The sequence below is a fragment of the Macrobrachium rosenbergii genome, unplaced genomic scaffold, assembly GCF_040412425.1.
Source record: "Macrobrachium rosenbergii isolate ZJJX-2024 unplaced genomic scaffold, ASM4041242v1 13908, whole genome shotgun sequence".
Taxonomy (NCBI): Eukaryota; Metazoa; Arthropoda; class Malacostraca; order Decapoda; family Palaemonidae; genus Macrobrachium; species Macrobrachium rosenbergii.
Genome location: NW_027100725.1, coordinates 3,912,882 through 3,933,141, shown reverse-complemented (window position 1 = coordinate 3,933,141; position 20,260 = coordinate 3,912,882). Strand labels below are relative to the sequence as shown.

Here is a 20,260-nt window from a genome sequence, read left to right as displayed (position 1 = left end):
GGAAAGGTGAATGAGGAAGGGGAAGGGGGTATGGGTCTGTAACCTACCCTATTATCTAAGTTGGGTCGAATGAAGCCACATGCCAAATTTTGTCTAGATTGTTCAAGCGGTTAACATATTAGTCACAAAGGGAAGGGGAAAAGTGGATGGGGGAGGGGGAAGGGGAAGGGGAAGGGGATGAGGGTATGGGTCTGAAACCTACCCTATTATCTAAGTTGGGTCGAATGAAGCCACATGCCAAATTTTGTCTAGATTGGTCAAGCGGTTACCATATTAGTCACAAAGGGAAGGGAAAGGGGGAAGGGGGGAAGGGAAGGGGAAGGAAGGGAAGGGGGTATGGGTCTGAAACCTACCCTATTATCTAAGTTGGGTCAAATGATGCCACATGCCAAATTTTGTCTAGATTGGTCAAAGCAGTTACCATATTAGTCACAAAGGGAAGGGGAAAGGTGGATGGGGGAAGGGAAGGGGGGATGGGAATGGGTCTGAAACCTACCCTATTATTATCTAAGTTGGGTCAAATGATGCCCATGCCAAATTTTGTCATGTCCAAATTTTGTCTAGTTAAAAAGTTACCAATTAGTCACAAAGGGAGGGGAAAGGTGGATGGGGAAGGGGAAGGGGAAGGGGTATGGGTCTGAAAACCTACCCTATTATCTAAGTTGGGTCAAATGATGCCACATGCCAATTTTTGTCTAGATTGGTCTTTTGGTTACCATATTAGTCACAAAGGGAAGGGGAAAGGTGGATGGGGAACTAGGGGAAGGAAAGGGGGTATGGGTCTGAAACCTACCCTATTATCTAAGTTGGGTCAAACAAACATGCCAAATTTTGTCTAGATTTGTCAAGCGGTTACCATATTAGTCACAAAGGAAGGGGAAGGTGGATGGGGGGAGGGGAGGGAAGGGGGTATGGGTCTAACCCTACCCTATTATCTAAGTTGGGTCAAATGATGCCACATGCCAAATTTTGTCTAGATTGGTCAAGCAGTTACCATATTAGTCACAAAGGGAAGGGGAAAGGTGGATGGGGGGAAGGGAAGGGGGGAAGGGGGAATGGGTCTTGAACCTACCCTATTATCTAAGGTTGGTCAAATGATGCCTCATGCCAAAATTATCCAGAACGGTCTAGCAGTTATCATATTAGTCACAAAGGGAAGGGGAAAGGTGTATGGGGAAGGGGAAGTTGAAGGGGAAGGGGGTATGGGTGTGACCCCTACCCTATTATCTAAGTTGGGTGAAATGATGCCACATGCCAAATTTTGTCTAGATTGGCCAGTTACCATATTAGTCACAAAGGGAAGGGGAAAGGTGGATGGGGAAGGGGAAGGGAAGGAAGGGGTATGGGTCTGAAACCTACCCTATTATCTAAGTTGGGTCAAATGATGCCACATGCCAAATTTTGTCTAGATTGGTCAAACAGTTACCATATTAGTCACAACAGGGAAGGGGAAAGGTGGATGGGGAAGGGGGAAGGGGAAGGGGAAGGGTATGGGTCACAACCCTATTATCTAAGTTGGATCAGATGAAGCCACATGCCAAATTTTGTGTAGATTGGTCAAGCAATTACCATATTAGTCACAAAGGGAAGGAGAAAGGTGGATGGGGAAGGGGAAGGGGAAGGGGGTATGGGTCTGAAACCTACCCTATTATCTAAGTTGGGTTGAATGATGCCACATGCCAAATTTGTTGTCTAAATTGGTCAAGCAGTTACCATATTAGTCACAAAGGGAAGGGGAAAGGTGGATGGGGAAGGGGAAGGGAAGGGGAAGGGAAAGGGTATGGGTCTGAAACCACCCTATTATCTAAGTTGGGTCAAATGATGCCACATGCCAAATTTTGTCTAGATTTGGTCAAGCAGTTACCATATTAGTCACAAAGGGAAGGGAAAGGTGGATGGGGGGAAGGGAAGGGGGGGTATGGGTCTGAAACCTACCCTATTATCTAAGTTGGGTCAAATGATGCCACATGCCAAATTTTGTCTAGATTGGTCAAGCAGTTACCATATTAGTCACAAAGGGAAGGGGAAAGGTGGATGGGGGAGGGGAAGGGGAAGGAAGGGGTATGGGTCTGAAACCTACCCTATTATCTAAGTTGGGTCAAATGATGCCACATGCCAAATTTTGTCTAGATTGGTCAAGCAAGTTACCATATTAGTCACAAAGGGAAGGGGAAAGGTGGATGGGGAAGGGAAAGGGGAAGGGGTATGGGTCTGAAACCTGAAACCCCTATTATCTAAGTTGGGTCAAATGATGCCACATGCCAAATTTTGTCTAGATTGGTCAAGCAGTTACCATATTAGTCACAAAGGGAAGGGAAAGGTGGATGGAAGGGGAAGGGAAGGAAGGGGTATGGGTCTGAAACCTACCCTATTATCTAAGTTGGGTCAAATGATGCCACATGCCAAATTTTGTCTAGATTGGTCAAGCAGTTACCATATTAGTCACAAAGGGAAGGGGAAAGGTGGATGGGGGAAGGGGAAGGGGAAGGGGAAGGGGTATGGGTCTGAAACCTACCCTATTATCTAAGTTGGGTCAAATGATGCCACATGCCAAATTTTGTCTAGATTGGTCAAACGGTTACCATATTAGTCATAAAGGGAAGGGGAAAGGTGGATGGGGATGGGGAAGGGAAGGGGAAGGGGTATGGGTCTGAAACCACCCTATTATCTAAGTTGGGTCAAATGGCCAATGCCAAATTTTGTCTAGATTGGAAGGGTTACCATATTAGTCATAAAGGGAAGGGGAAAGGGGAAGGGAGGGGAAGGGGTATGGGTCTGAAACCTACCCTATTATCTAAGTTGCGTCAAATGATGCCACATGCCAAATTTTGTCTAGATCGGTCAAGCGGTTACCATATTAGTCACAAGGGGAAGGGGAAAGGTGGATGGGGAAGGGGAAGGGAAAGGGAAGGGATATGGGTCTGAAACCTACCCTATAATGTAAGTTGGGTCAAATGATGCCACATGCCAAATTTTGTCTAGATTGGTCAAGTGGTTACCATATTAGTCACAAAGGGAAGGGGAAAGCTGGATGGGGAAGGGGAGGGGAAGGGGGGAAGGGGGAATGGGTATGGGAAAAACCTACCCTATTATCTAAGTTGGGTCAAATGATGCCACATGCCAAATTTTGTCTAGATTGGTCAACGGTTACCATATTAGTCACAAAGGGAAGGGGAAAGGTGGATGGGGAAGGGGAAGGGGAAGGGAAGGGGTATGGGTCTGAAACCTACCCTATTATCTAAGTTGGTCAAATGATGCCACATGCCAATTTTTGTCTAGATTGGTCAAGCGGTTACCATATTAGTCACAAAGGGAAGGGGAAAGGTGGATGGGGGGGAAGGGGGAAGGGAAAATGGGTCTGAAACCTACCTATTATCTAAGTTGGGTCAAATGATGCCACATGCCAAATTTTGTCTAGATTGGTCAAGCAGTTACCATATTAGTCACAAAGGGAAGGGGAAAGGTGGATGGGGGGGAGGGGAAGGGGGGGGTATGGGTCTGAAACCTACCCTATTATCTAAGTTGGGTCAAATGATGCCACATGCCAAATTTTGTCTAGATTGGTCAAACGGTTACCATATTAGTCACAAAGGGAAGAGGAAAGGTGGATGGGGGAAGGGGAAGGGGAAAGGGGGTATGGGTCTGAAACCTACCCTATTATCTAAGATGGGTCAAATGATGCCACATGCCAAATTTTGTCTAGATTGGTCAAGCAGTTACCATATTAGTCACAAAGGGAAGGGGAAAGGTGGATGGGGAAGGGGAAGGGGGGTATGGGTCTGAAACCTACCCTATTATCTAAGTTGGGTCAAATGATGCCACATGCCAAATTTTGTCTAGATTGGTCAAGCGGTTACCATATTAGTCACAAAGGGAGGGGAAAGGTGGATGGGGGGATGGGGGGAAGGGGAGGGGAAGGGGTATGGGTCTGAAACCTACCCTATTATCTAAGTTGGGTCAAATGATGCCACATGCCAAATTTTGTCTAGATCGGTCAAGTGGTTACCATATTAGTCACAAAGGGAAGGGGAAAGGTGGATGGGGGAAGGGGAAGGAGAAGGGGGTATGGGTTTGAAACCTTCCCTATCATCTAAGTTGGGTGAAATGACGGCCACATGCCAAATTATGTCTAGATCGGTCAAGCGGTTACCATATTAGTCACAAAGGGAAGGGGAAAGGTGGATGGGGATGGGGAAGGGAAAAGGGGTATGGGTCTGAAACCTACCCTATTATCTAAGTTGGGTCAAATGATGCCACATGCCAAATTTTGTCTAGATTGGTCAAAATGTTACCATATTAGTCATAAAGGGAAGGGGAAAGGTGGATGGGGAAGGGAGGGGAAGGGGAAGGGGAAGGGCATGGGTCTGAAACCACCCTATTATCTAAGTTGGGTCAAATGATGCCACATGCCAAATTTTGTCTAGATTGGTCAAACAGTTACCATATTAGTCACAAAGGGAAGGGAAAGGTGGATGGTCTGGGGGAAGGGGAAGGAAGGGGTATGGGTCTGAAACCTACCCTATTATCTAAGTTGGGTCAAATGATGCCACATGCCAAATTTTGTCTAGATTGTTCAAGCAGTTACCATATTAGTCATAAAGGGAAGGGGAAAGGTGGATGGGGAAGGGGAAGGGGAAGGGAAGGGGTATGGGTCTGAAACCACCCTATTATCTAAGTTGGGTCAAATGATGCCACATGCCAAATTTTTCTAGATTGTTCATTATCAGTTACCATATTAGTCATAAAGGGAAGGGGAAAGGTGGATGGGGGAAGGGAAGGGAAGGGGACATGGGTCTGAAACCTACCCTATTATCTAAGTTGGGTCAAATGATGCCACATGCCAAATTTTGTCTAGATTTCAAGCAGTTACCATATTAGTCATAAAGGGAAGGGGAAAGGTGGATGGGGAAGGGGAAGGGGAAGGGGAAGGGGTATGGGTCTGAAACCTACCCTATTATCTAAGTTGGTTCAAATGATGCCACATGCCAAATTTTGTCTAGATTGTTCAAGCAGTTACCATATTAGTCATAAAGGGAAGGGGAAAGGTGGATGGGGGAAGGGGGGAATTTTCGGGGGTATGGGTCTTCACCTACCCTATTATCTAAGTTATCAAATGATGCCACATGCCAAATTTTGTCTAGATTGTTCAAGCAGTTACCATATTAGTCAAAAAAGGGAAGGGAAAGGTGGATGGGGGGGAAGGGGAAGGGGGAAGGGGTATGGGTCTGAAACCTACCTATTATCTAAGTTGGGTCAAATGATGCCACATGCCAAATTTTGTCTAGATTGTTCAAGCAGTTACCATATTAGTCATAAAGGGAAGGGGAAAGGTGGTGGATGGGGAAGGGAAGGGGAAGGGGTATGGGTCTGAAACCTACCCTATTATCTAAGTTTCAAATGATGCCACATGCCAAATTTTGTCTAGATTGGTTCAAGCAGTTACCATATTAGTCACAAAGGGAAGGGGAAAGGTGGATGGGGAAGGGAAGTGGATGGGGAAGGGGGTATGGGTCTGAAACCTACCCTATTATCTAAGTTGGGTCAAATGATGCCAAACATGCCAAATTTTGTCTAGATTGTTCAAGCAGTTACCATATTAGTCATAAAGGGAAGGGAAAGGTGGATGGGGGATATGGGTATGGGTCTGAAACCTACCCTATTATCTAAGTTATCAAATGATGCCACATGCCAAATTTTGTCTAGATTGTTCAAGCAGTTACCATATTAGTCATAAAGGGAAAGGAAAGGTGGATGGGGGGAAGGGAAGGGAAGGGGGGTATGGTCTGGTCTGAAACCTACCCTATTATCTAAGTTTCAAATGATGCCACATGCCAAATTTTGTCTAGATTTCAAGCAGTTACCATATTAGTCACAAAGGGAAGGGAAAGGTGGATGGGGAAGGGAAGGGAAGGGAAGGGGAAAGGGTATGGGTCTGAAACCTACCTATTATCTAAGTTGGGTCAAATGATGCCACATGCCAAATTTTGTCTAGATTGGTCACAGTTACCATATTAGTCACAAAGGGAAGGGAAAGGTGGATGGGGGAAGGGAAGAAGGGAAGGGGGTATGGGTCTGAAACCTACCCTATTATCTAAGTTAGGTCAAATGATGCCACATGCCAAATTTTGTCTAGATTGGTCAAACGGTTACCATATTAGTCACAAAGGGAAGGGAAAGGTGGATGGGGAAGGGGGAAGGGAAGGAAGGGGTATGGGTCTGAAACCTACCCTTTATCTAAGTTGGGTCAAATGATGCCACATGCCAAATTTTGTCTAGATTGGTCAAGCGGTTACCATATTAGTCACAAAGGGAAGGGAAAGGTGGATGGGGAACTAAGGGGAAGGGAAGGGGGTATGGGTCTGAAACCTACCCTATTATCTAAGTTGGGTCAAATGATGCCACATGCCAAATTTTGTCTAGATTGGTCAAGCAGTTACCATATTAGTCACAAAGGGAAGGGGGAAAGGTGGATGGGGAAGGGGAAGGGGGAAGGGAAGGGGGTATGGGGTCTGAAACCTACCCCTATTATCTAAGTTGGGTCAAATGATGCCACATGCCAAATTTTGTCTAGATTGGTCAAGCGGTTACCATATTAGTCACAAAGGGAAGGGGAAAGGTGGATGGGGAAGGGGAAGGGAAGGGGTATATGGGTCTGAAAACCTACCCTAATATCTAAGTTACTCAAATGATGCCACATGCCAAATTTTGTCTAGATTGTTCAAGCAGTTACCATATTAGTCACAAAGGGAAGGGGGAAAGGTGGATGGGGAGAGGGGAAGGGAAGAAGGGTATGGGTCTGAAACCTACCCTATTATCTAAGTTGGGTCAAATGATGCCACATGCCAAATTTTTCTAGATTGTTCAAGTGGTTACCATATTAGTCACAAAGGGAAGGGGAAAGGTGGATGGGGAAGGAAAGGGAAGGGAGGGGTAAACAGGTCTGAAACAACCCTAATATGAAGTTGGGTCAAATGATGCCACATGCCAAATTTTGTCTAGATTGGTCAAACAGTTACCATATTCAACAAAGGGGAAACAGGGAAATATGGGAAGGTCTGAACCCAAATTATCTTTGGGTCAAATGATGCCACATGCAAAAAGAGTCCAAGCAGTTATCATTAGTCACAAAGGGAAGGGGAAAGGTGGAAGAAGAAGGGAAGGGAAGGAAGGGGTATGGGTCTGAAACAAAACCCTATTATCTAAGTTGGGTCAAATGATGCCACATGCCAAATTTTGTCTAGATTGGTCAATTAGTTACCATATTAGTCACAAAGGGAAGGGGAAAGGTGGATGGGGAAGGGGAATAAAGGGAAGGGGTATGGGTCTGAAACTTACCCTATTATCTAAGTTGGTCAAATGATGCCACATGCCAAATTTTGTCTAGATTGGTCAAACATTGGTTACCATATTAGTCACAAAGGAAGGGGAAAGGTGGATGGGGAAGGGAAGGGGAAGGGGAAGGGGGGTATGGGTCTGAAAAACCCTATTATCTAAGTTGGGTCAAATGATGCCACATGCCAAATTTTGTCTAGATTGGTCAAGCAGTTACCATATTAGTCAAAAGGGAAGGGAAAGGTGGATGGGACTAAGGGAAGGGAAAGGGGAAAAAAAGTAAAAACTGGGTCTGAAACCTACCCTATTATCTAAATTGGTCAAATGATGCCACATGCAAAATTTTGTCTAGGGTAAACATTCACACCATATTAGTCACAAAGGGAAGGGGAAAGGTGGATAAGACTTACCACTGAACACTAAACATTATCTAAGTTTTCAAATGATGCCACATGCCAAATTTAAACATTCACTAAGGAGTTACCATATTATATTCACAAAGGGAAGGGCTGAAAGGTAAGGGCAAAAGTACCCCAAAAAAATAAGGAGGGGAAGGGGAAAATGGGTCTGAAACCTACCCTATTATCTAAACATGGGTCAAATGATGCCACATGCCAAATTTTGTCTCTCAAGTGGTTACCATATTAGTCACACTAAACATGGTTACTTAATACACTAAACAAAGCTAAACATTCAAAAGCACTCATTATACACTAAACATTGTCAGATTGGTCAAAACTGGATAGACTAAACATTAGAAAGATTCAGGAAGGGAACACTCAACACTAACATGACATTCACCTCAATCACTAAATCAAAAGTATTCGTATAAAAAAACACAAACTAAAACAGCCATAGCACTCACTATGTCTAAACATTCACTAAGTACTCATAACACTAAACAACTAAATTATCACTTTGCAAATTATTAAACATTTTTATCACTCACAACTAAATTTTATTATTATCTTATCATTACAAGGGAAGGGGAAAAGACACTAAAAGATTCACAGCACTTACTTACAAACTAATTATTTCATTTATTCAAACATTCAACACAAACTAACTATACATGGAAAAACACACATTTTTCATGAAAACACTAAACATTCACTAAAACTCACCACTATACACTAAAGGTCACTAAAATTCACTAAACACTAAGAATTTGGAATGGAATAAGCATTCATGTCTACATTACTAATGGTTCCTGTGTAAAATCACTAAACTTTTTTAAACATTCACAAAACATTCACTAAGTACTCACTATACACTAAACACACTAACTAAACATTCACTTACTACTAAACTAAACATACACTAAACATTCAAACATTCACTAAACATTCACTTACACTAAACATTCACTAAACACTCACTCACTAAACACACTAAAGTACTCACTAAACACTCACTATACACTAAACATTCACTAACACTAAAACTAAACATTCACACTCAAAACACTAAACATTCAAACAACACTAAACATTCACTAAACACTCAAACTCACTAAACATTCACTAAACACTCACTAAACATTCACTAAACATTCACTAAACACTCACATTCACTATACACTAAACATTCACTAAACACTCACTAAACATTCACTAAACACTCACTAACATTCACTAAACATTCACTAAACAACACTAAACATTCACTTAAAACACTAACTATACATTCAAAGCACTAAACATACACTAAACATTCACTAAACATTCACTATACACTAAACATTCACTAACACTCAAATTCACTAAGCATTCAAACACTAAACACTCACTAAACATTCACTAAGCACTACACTAAACACTAAACATTCATTACTTCAAACTAACACACTAAACATTCACTCACACTCACTAAACATTCACATTCACTACAGCACTAAACTAAACATTCACTAAGCACTCACTACACTAAACATTCACTAAGTACTCACTATACACTAAACACAAACTAAACATTCACTAAACATTCACTCACTATACACTAAACATTCACTATCACACTAACTATACACTAAACATTCACTAACACTAAACATTCACTAAGCACTCACTAAACACTAAACATTAACTAAACATTCAACACTCACTATACACACTAAACATTCAAACATTCACTAACAAACTAAAACATTCATTAACACTAAACATACACTAAACATTCACACTAAACATTCACTAAGCACACTAAACACTAAACATTCATTAAACATTCACTATACACTAAACACACACTAAACATTCACTAAGCACTCACTATACACTAAACATTCACTATACACTCAAACATACACTAAACATTCACTAAGTACTCACATATACACTAAACACAAACTAAACATTCACTAAACATTCACTATAACACTAAACACTCACTAAACTAAACACAAACTAAACATTCACTAATACATTCACTAACACTCACTATACACTAAACATTCACTAAGCACTCACTATACACTAAACATTCACTAAGCACTCACTATATTCACTAAACATTCACTAAGTACTCACTATACACTAAACACAAACTAAACATTCACTAAGCACTCACTATACACTAAACATTCACTAAGTACTCACTATACACTAAACACAAACTAAACATTCACTAAGCACTCACACTATAAACATTCACTAAACATTCACTAAACATTCTACTAACACTAAACACAAACTAAACATTCACTTTGCACTCACTACATGCTAAACATTCACTAAAACATCACTACATTCACTATGCACTCACAACACTAAACATTCACTAACATTCACTCACTACTACACTAAACATTCACTGAGTACTCACTATACACTAAAACACAAACTAAACATTCACTAAGCACTCACTATACACTAAAAACATTCACTAACATTCACTACACTAAACATTCACTAAACATTCACTAAAACACTAAACACAAACTAAACATTCACTAAACACTAAACATTAAACACAAACTAAACATTCACTAAGCAAAAACATTCACTAAACATTCACTAAACTAAACATTCACTAAAGTATTCACTGACACTAAACACAAACTAAACATTCACTAAGCATTCAAAAACTAACATTAAACTCACTAAACATTCACTAAAACACTAAAAACACTCACTAAACATTCACTAAATACACAAGCACTAAACATAAACATTCACTAAACACTCACTTCACTAAACATTCACTAAGTACTCACTAAACACTCAAAACACTCACTAAACATTCACTGAATAAACACACACTAAACATTCACTAAACATTCATTAAACACTAAACACAAACTAAACATTCAAAAATTACACTAAACATTCACTAAACACTCTAACATTCACTAAACATTCACTAACAAAACACTTACACTCACTAAACATAAACACTAAACACAAACTAAACATTCACTAAAACTATTCACTAAAACACTAAACATTCACTAAACACTAAACATTCACTAAACACTCACTGACATTCACTAAACATTCATACACTAAACACACTTAACACAGTAACATTCACTATACACTAAACATTTACTAAGTACTCACTAAACACTAAACACAAATTAAACATTCACTGACTCACTATACACTAAACATTCATTAAACACTAACATTCACTAAACATTTACTAAACACTCTAAACACTCACTAAACATTCATCTGAATACTCACTACACACTAAACATTCATAAAACACTAAACATAAACATTCACTAAGCACACTAAACACTAAACACTAAACATTCATGACTATACTTACAGTCACTAAACATTCATTAAAACACTAACATTCACACTAAACACTAAACAAACACTAAACACTCACTAAACATTCACTGAATACTTATTCACTAAACATTCACACAATACACTAACATAATTCACTAAAACACTAAACTCACTAAAATTAAACATTCACTAAACACTCACTAAACATTATGAATACTAAACATAAACACATTCACTAAACACTAACTATATTCTAAACATTCACTAAACTCACTAACACTAAACACAAACTAAACATTCAATAATTTTATTCACTAAACATTCACTAAACATTGTTACACTAAACATTCACTAAGTAGTCATTACACACTAAAACAAACTAAACATTCACTAAACTCATTACACAAAACATTCACTAAATATTCACTAAACAGTACACTAAACATTCACTAAGTACTCACTAAACATTCAAAACATTCACTAAACTTCCTAAAGACTCACTAAACATTCATTATTCAGAAAAACACTACATTCACTAACATTCACTAAACACTAAACATTCACTGAAAGATTCAAAGACTCACTAAACATTCACTAAACATTCAACAGACTAAACATTCACTGAAACTAAACACACTATTAAACACTAAACATTCACTAAACACTTCATTAACACTAAACAAAACATTTTAAACTCACTAAACATTACTAAACACTTAACACACTAAACACAAAAACACTAAACCCTAAACTCTCACTAAACATTTCACTGAATACTTATTAAACATTACTAAATTCCTAAACACACTAAACATTCAAAATACTTACGCAATAAACATTCAATAACATTCACAACACATTCACTAAACCTAAACTAAACTAACACTAAACACTTACTCATAAACATTCACTCAAATCAAGAAACCACAAGGCTCTGCTTTAAACACTTACTCATTAAACAGTACTACTTTTTAACTAGATTACTATATAGTAGTACTGGTTACAGACAAGATGCCATCCAGGTATATATATATATATATATATATATATATATATATAATATATATATATATATATATATATATATATATATATATATATATATATATATATATATATATATATATATATATATATACCCTCTATGGTTGGTAGCTGGCCAGGGAATGGCCAACTGGATTTGGGTGGCCCTAGGTGGCCATTCTAGAGGCCGAAAGGTGTTTCGGGCGAGTATGTGGCCCAAAATTAGGAAATGACACTAATAACGGATTTTGGGCAGTCAGGGCATTTGGGGCCAGGCCCTTAACCTAACCTAACCTAGGCAAACTGTTGCTTCCTTCCCTTTCTCCAGTCTCCTCCATCCATCAATCTGTTCCCTTCCTCCAGTTCCTCAGATTCTCTCTGGTTCCTCCTCCTCTTATTGATTTCATCATGAGTAGTCAAGTTAAAGCTGATATTAACACTGCTTTTCTTGTTATCATTATTACTGATGTTTCTCTCATTCTACTTCCTGCTCTTAACTGCTCTTATTCTTTTCTCCTTCTCAGGTTGTCTCTTCTTGGAGTCTTCTGCAAGAGGAAACAAGGAAGGACGCACAAGCATAGACTCTCTCTCTCTCTCTCTCTCTGTCCATTGGCCTCCCAGTGTTATTGAGGAAACATGGCTTCCTCCTCAGGATCAATTTCTTCTCCATATACTCTTAAATCTCTGAGGCGCTACCATTTTGTGAGGCACTGGGGGAAGGAAGTGATTTATAAAATATACAACCTAAGCTTCCTCCAAGGACCAAAGAAGAGAATCCGAGAGATTCTCGAAGAGAACCAAGTTCCACTAAAACGAAAAAAAGGTCCTTTCAACCCCCAGGAAATCCAAAATCTCACAGAAAAGCCTCCGGAAGATCTGGACATCACACTGATGAACAAAATCTGCCAGACTCTTTGGGAAAAGGGGGTGAATGACCCTGGTGATGAAACCAGAGGATTAGTGAAAAAAATCAAAGATGAAAGGAACATTGTTAGCCATGAAGCCCCTAATATGTCAGACACTGAATTGGAAAGAAAACTCAGAGACTTCCAAGCAACGCTCGAGGAAACTCTTGAGAAAACCAAGTCTCTTTCCATCTAATTCTGGTGACATTGACCAGCTTAAAGCAGAGATCCAAGATGCTGTTCCAGAGCTCCTAAAAAAGATCCGTGAGAAATATGATCCCTCAGACCCTCGGGATGTACAAAGGCTTAAAGAAGAAATAGAAGAGTTTAGGAGTGAGTGTTCTGACATGATACACAAATCCTCTGAAGCAGAACTCCTGTCTCTTAATGAACGCCTCTGTCAGATCTTGCCCTACGACTGGCTCCCTGATCATTCTCTAACAGATCCAGGTAACATCATGGTCTCTTTACAAGTGGTGGATGATCAGGAGTTAAATAGAGGTCCCCATGGCAATAAAAATATCACTGTAAGTCAACAAGAAATCCTCAATAAAGACAAAATGGGAAAAGACTCTGAAGTTGTGATTATATCTGGTGATGCAGGTTCTGGAAAGACCACAATTCTTTGTTCCTATGCAGAGGGATGGTGCAAGAAGACAACGGATATTCCAGAACTCTCTTCCTTCCCATTATTACTTAATATGCAGTTCAGGAATCATGACCACGACAACTTTGATGACTACCTAAAGAGCTTGATTCCAGACACTGTTGCTCGATTGCCTTTTGATCTTGTCAAATCGGTAGTCCTAAGTTCAGAGTGTTTGGTCTTGTGTGATGGCTATGATGAGTACAATGAGAAATCTAAAAAGCTTTTCTTTGAAATGCTATCACTTGCTTCAAATAAGATGAAGTTTGTTGTCACAACACGTCCAGGGAATACCATGGGACTGACAGGTATTGTGAACAAAGCAAAACGTTCCAGAATCAACCTCAAAGTTTCAGGCCTTCAGGAAGAGGACATGAAATTGCTCGCAGAAAAGCTCATCTGCCACCTGGTTAAAGGTGATGACGTCACCCAACAGGAGCAGATGAAGAAAGAGCTGCTTCAGAAAATAGCAGAAATGGACACTGGCACTGGAGCCATCCTGCAAACCCCACTGTATTTTAACCTGTTCATCCTCCTTTACATTGAGTGTCCAGAGTTAAGGGATGAAATGAGCACCAGGACATCAGTCTACTTACAGCTAAGAAAGCACAAGATCAAGAGAATCTCCGACAAGACAGGAATCTCTGAAGAATCACTGGAGGAGGAATTTGATGCACCTTACAGAAAATGGTCTCTGAAGCATTACATGGAGAATAAATATGAATGGTCTGAGGCAGATGTTAGAAGCTTCAAAAGGGAGATTAATTCTCAAGAGGTGCTTCAGAACTTTGATGCCATCATGTCATCCTATTTCTCCATAAAGAAAACAAAGAAGCAACTGGAGATTGTAAATGTCTACTGCCACAGACACAGAAGTGAGCAGGAGTTTGCAGCTGCAGGCAGCATCTGCGATGACATCATCACATCAGGTGGAAGGAGGCCGCAAGGAGGAGGAAAGATTGTCGGCGATGTTCTGAAGTCAAGAGGATTATGGGATGGAAGAGATATAAATCAGTTATTTTGGAAATTCAAAGACATCATTTCCTTCATACCAGGAATCCTTTACGGAACTGAGAGAGATGTGTTGTATGATACAATAGAGGAGATTCATGAACTCTATGTATCATACAACCTCTCTATTCCTAATAATGATATTGTTGTCCAGGACGCTCTTCTGGAGCCATTCATAGAAACAAGACTAGATGACAAGGTTCTGGAATCACTTGTCTCACAGATGGAGAGAAGAACTTCTCTGAAGAACAAAGTAAGATTCAAACAACCCAAGAGTCTCTATGTCCTTCCGTCCTTACTGCCTAAACTGAGGCCCGAAGTGATTGAATTGAGTTTTCTGTTTTTAGAAGTAGCAAAAGATATGTCGCCATTGAGTGAAGCATCAAAAGCTGCTTCTCAGGCGAATGTTTGCACGAACATTTGATATCCGGATAAATCTAAGGGACCTGGCACAGCTTTCAGGAGGAGAGGCTTTGCCTCCAGTGGATTATTTACGTAAGTAGGAATTTCTTCTTTTCTTCTTCTTCTTCTTCTTCTTCTTCAACCTTTACTCCCTTAATTACAAAGTACACTAAAGCCTTCAGCCATCACTCAAACCACTTTAGCTTTTTAGTTATTCTCTTCTTCTTCTTCTTCTTCTTCTTCTTTGGTAATGACCTCTTCATGAGGTATTTATGTAGAGCAACTCTGAAGAAGAAGAAGAAGAAAAAGGAGAAGAAGAGGAATAAGAAGGAGAAGAAGAAGAAGAAAGGAAAGTATCAATGTCACTGAATTGCTTCTTTGTTTTCTAATAGAGATTTTAAAGAGTTTGTAAATACATCGGCATGTTTGTTTCTCTCTCTCTCTCTCTCTATTCTCTATATATCTATATATATATATATCTATATATATATATATATATATATATATATATATATATATATATATATATATATATATATATATATATATATATATATATATATATATATATGTATATTGTTATATAACAATCAAAACACGCAACAGTTTAGTTATGCTGCTTTTCTTCTATATAGTCATTATTATATTATATTATTATTATTTTATTATTTTTGTTGTAGATAGATAATAATCATAATAATAATAATAATAATAATAATAATATCTCAAAAATTCCTCTCATTTGTTTCATCCCACAGATTTGATCATTATTGATGATGGAAGCTACGAAGACTTAGTGAGCCTTCGTCGTCCCGTTTCTCTCTGGGCTTCTTCTTCAGCAAAGGAACTGACATTATCATACTTCATGGGAGAGGCTCCAGAGGACCGCATTGTCCAAGTCCTAAACAGGACTTTGGTTCCTACAAGCAGGGAAGAAGGAGCAGGAACCACTGATTTAAGGATTGACTTTTATAAAGGTGAGTATCAGTATCATCCAAAGTCAAGCGTCACTCAAGAAACTGTTCCTGTTCCTTTCCCTTCTTCCTCTTCTGTCCTCCTCCTCCTCTTCCTCCTCCTTTATGAATAGAATGAAAAGCAGAAGAGTGCAAGTAGCAGGAGAAGAGGAAGAAGAAGAAGAGAAGAAGAAGAAGCAGAGGCCAGGAAAAAGAAGAAGACTTTCAATATATAATAATAATGGGGAATAATAAGAGTATTGAAAGTCTTCACTTACATTTTTGCTGCTTATTTCTGTTTTTACCTCCTCCTCCTCCTCCTCCTCCTCCTCCTCCTCCTCCTCCTCCTCCTATATTTCCTCTTAGTTATCATAGCACAGTGATTCTCCTCAGTCAGTGTTTATATACAAACATAGAGAAATATCTATAGATATATCTATAACTATATATATATATATATATATATATATATATATATATATATATATATATATATATATATATATATATATATATATATATATATATATATATATATATATATATATATATATATATATATATATATATATATATATATATATATATATATATATATATATATATATATATATATATATATATATATATATATATATATATATATATATATATATATATATATATATATATATATATATATATATTATATATATATATATATTTAGAGAAAACAGATATTTGAGTTGTAGATATACCAGTGATGAAGAGTTATATTTAGTTTCAGTCTTTAGAGAATTCAGTTCTCAGTATTTAGAGACCAATTTTAGAGTAATTTAATAACCAGTTTGGTTTTAGAGACCACGTAAGACCAGTTTAGTCTTTAGATTTGCTGTTAATCAGCACAGTGGTCAGAGTCTGAGAAACTAGTTTGAGTTTTTCCAGTCCAGAGAGAGAGTTTCAGAGAGAGAGAGAGAGATTTTCACCAGTTTCAGAGAGTTTTCAGTCTTTAGAGACCAGCCTTTCGCCATGGCAACGCATCTGATGACGTTTCACACACACACAGTGAGTCTTCAGAATGTGATGGCCAGTTCCATCCATCCCCTCCCTTCAGTTTTTGAGACCAGTTTTTGGCCTTTAGAGACCAGTTTCATTTTTAGAGACCAGTTTCAGTTTTAGAAACCAGTTTCAGTCTTTAGAGACCAGTTTCAGTCTTTAGAGACCAGTTTCAGTTTTAGAGACCAGTTTCAGTTTTAGAGACCAGTTTCAGTTTTAGAGACCAGTTTCAGTCTTTAGTTTCAGACCAGTTTCAGTCTTTAGAGACCAGTTTCAGTTTCAGTCTTTAGAGACCAGTTTCAGTTTTAGAGACCAGTTTCAGTCTTTGGAGACCAGTTTCAGTTTTAGAGACCAGTTTCAGTTTTAGAGACCAGTTTCAGTCTTTAGAGACCAGTTTCAGTTTTAGAGACCAGTTTCAGTCTTTAGAGACCAGTTTCAGTTTTGAGACCAGTTTCAGTCTTTAGAGACCAGTTTCAGTTTTAGAGACCAGTTTTCAGTCTTTAGAGACCAGTTTCAGTTTTAGAGACCAGTTTCAGTCTTTAGAGACCAGTTTCAGTCTTTAGACCCCTTTCACCAGTTTCAGTTTTAGAGACCAGTTTCAGTCTTTAGAGTCTTCAGAGACCAGTTTCAGTTTTAGAGACCAGTTTCAGTTTTAGAGACCAGTTTCAGTTTTAGAGACCACCAGTTTTAGAGACCAGTTTTTTTAGAGACCAGTTTCAGTCTTTGAAGACCAGTTTCAGTTTTAGAGGCCAGTCTCAGTCTTTAGAGACCAGTTTCAGTGTTTAGAAACCAGTTTCAGTTTTAGAGACCAGTTTTAGTCTTTAGAAACCAATTTCAGTTTTAGAGACCAGTTTTAGTCTTTAGAAACCAATTTCAGTTTTAGAGACCAGTTTTAGTCTTTAGAAACCAATTTCAGTTTTAGAGACCAGTTTTAGTCTTTAGAAACCAGTTTCAGTTTTAGAGACCAGCTTCAATTTTAGATGCAGTTTCAGTCTTTAGAGACCAGCTTCAATTTTAGAGACAGTTTCAGTCTTTAGAGACCATTTCAGTCTTTAGAGACAGTTTCAGTTTCAGTTTTAGAGACCACCCATTTTAGAGACCAGTTTCAGTCTTTAGAGACCAGTTTCAGTTTTAGACACCAGTTTCAGTCTTTAGAGACCATTTTCAGTTTTAGAGACCAGTTTCAGTCTTTAGAGACCAGTTTCAGTCTTTAGAGACCTTTTCAGTCTTTAGAGACAGTTTTAGAAACCATTTTTTTAGAGACCAGTTTCAGTCTTTAGAGACCAGTTTCAGTCTTTAGAGACCAGTTTCAGTCTTTAGAGACCAGTTTCAGTCTTTAGAGACCAGTTTCAGTCTTTAGACCAGTTTCAGTCTTTTTCAGTTTCAGTTTTTTAGATCAGTTTTAGAGACCAGTTTCAGTCTTTAGAGACCAGTTTTGTTTTAGAGACCAGTTTCATTCAGTATTTAGAGACCAGTTTCAGTTTTATAGTTTCAGTCTTATATAGACCAGTTTCATTTAGAGACCAGTTTCAGTTTTAGAGACCAGTTTCAGTCTTTAGACCATTTTGTGTGTTTAGAGACCAGTTTGTCTTTAGTGTTTTGGTGTTTAGAGACCAGTGTTGAGGAGGACCAAATGGGGGACTGAAGAGAGTCCCTGAGGTCAAAGTCCATCAGGCCAAGGAGGTGTTAATTTAAACCATCCTAATTTGAGCCATTTTTCTTTCCTCAGATCGAGACCATTTTTGATTTTGATTAATTTTGGCCAATCTTGACCAGTTTTGACAATCTTCCGCCATTGATCAAAATCGCGATTTTGGCAGTTTTCCCAGAGACCTGATGAAAAGAAGACTTGACTTCCGTCACTGAATTGCCTCTTTTCTGCATCAGAGATTTTAAAAAAGAATCAAAATGTTAGGTCTTCTTTCTCTTCTATACATATCATAGAGTTTTAATTAATTATATATATCCTATATGTGAAGAAGAAGAAGAAGAATAGAAGAATAATAAGAAGAATATATAGAATATGAATATATAAATATGTGTGTGTTTGAAGTGTGAGTGAGTGAGCTTCTGAGTGATGAGGAAGAGTGAAGAGAGAAAGCAGGTCAAGAAAAGTGTTAATAAGCCATTTTTGTCTTTCCTCAGATCGAGACTTGAAGCTTCTGCTCCAGTCGCTGACTCTTCCGCCTCTGAGGTCAATAGAGATTGGTGTGTTCTTTGGATAAAGAAAATTGATGATTATGAAGACTTGAAGACACTCTCCAGAGAGAAGGGAGTCACACAGTGAACACTTGATTAGAAGAAGACGCATCGCAGGAGAAAGAAGAAGGAAGAAGAAAAAACAATTGCTGTTGTTTCTTCTTGAAGAGGCTTTGGGTAAAGTGCAAATTTTCGTCCTTTTATCTCAAGTCTCTTTTATTCCTTTAGTGTCTTTATTCTTTGTTTAGAGAGAGAGAGAGAGAGAGAGAGAGAGAGAGAGAGAGAGAGAGAGAGAGAGAGTAGAGAGAGACCTTAAGACCTGTAATAGTCTATTTGTCATGCCATTGCAGCCCTCTCTCTCTCAGCAAGTCTATCCTTCACTGCACTCTCTCTCTCTCTCTCTCTCTCTCTCTCTCTCTCTCTCTCTTTTCTCTCCTCTCAGGGTGGCTTCACGGGAAAAATGAGAGATTATTCACTGCCTCATTCACACTCCCACTGCTGAATCAGGTTCAGGGGAGAGGAGGAGGAGGAGGAGGAGGAAGAAGAAGACTTCCATATTACAAGTCGCTTAATATACCTTTATATACCCTTCCGTTTCAACACCTCCCCCTCCCCATCCCCTCCCTAGCACTTTCTAGGCCCTCCTCCTCCCTCCTTCCCTCCCTTAGTCTCCCATTCTTCCCACATGACCAAGCCACCTGAAAGAAGCACTCTGCTCCATGTTTTCTGTGCTTCTGTTATGCTGTACTGCTGTCACTGAAAGGAAAGGAAAGGAAAGGAAAGGAAAGGAAAGGAAATGCTTCTTTCTCTCTGATGTGTCAAAGAGTTGATTTCAAATGAATGGATAAATAATTAAGATAAATACTTTATTCAACTGTTCAATTGTATTAATATTAAGGCCATATTCAACAGGGATCTCTCCTGACATAAAAGTTAAAACTATTCCTCCATAATTTCAAGTTGTGTTGTTCTATATATATGCATTGTCATGTTTGCTTATCATTAGATCAC

The 20,260-nt window shown here is 38.8% G+C and overlaps 1 protein-coding gene across 1 annotated transcript; it reads left to right on the top strand.

The window, feature by feature from the left end:
• Positions 1–12,620: 12,620 nt before the first annotated feature.
• Positions 12,621–20,046, top strand: LOC136838038 (uncharacterized). The gene is made up of 4 exons (XM_067102895.1): positions 12,621–15,155; positions 15,821–16,039; positions 19,196–19,548; positions 19,918–20,046. The coding sequence occupies exon 1, from the start codon at positions 13,075–13,077 to the stop codon at positions 15,082–15,084; it is 2,010 nt and encodes a 669-aa protein (XP_066958996.1). The 5' UTR covers positions 12,621–13,074; the 3' UTR covers positions 15,085–15,155; positions 15,821–16,039; positions 19,196–19,548; positions 19,918–20,046.
• Positions 20,047–20,260: the final 214 nt, after the last annotated feature.

What these genes read in the sequence shown, in the direction of transcription:
- LOC136838038 (XM_067102895.1), top strand. Translation starts at nt 13,075, where the DNA reads ATGAAAGGAACATTGTTAGCCATGAAGCCCCTAATATGTCAGACACTG.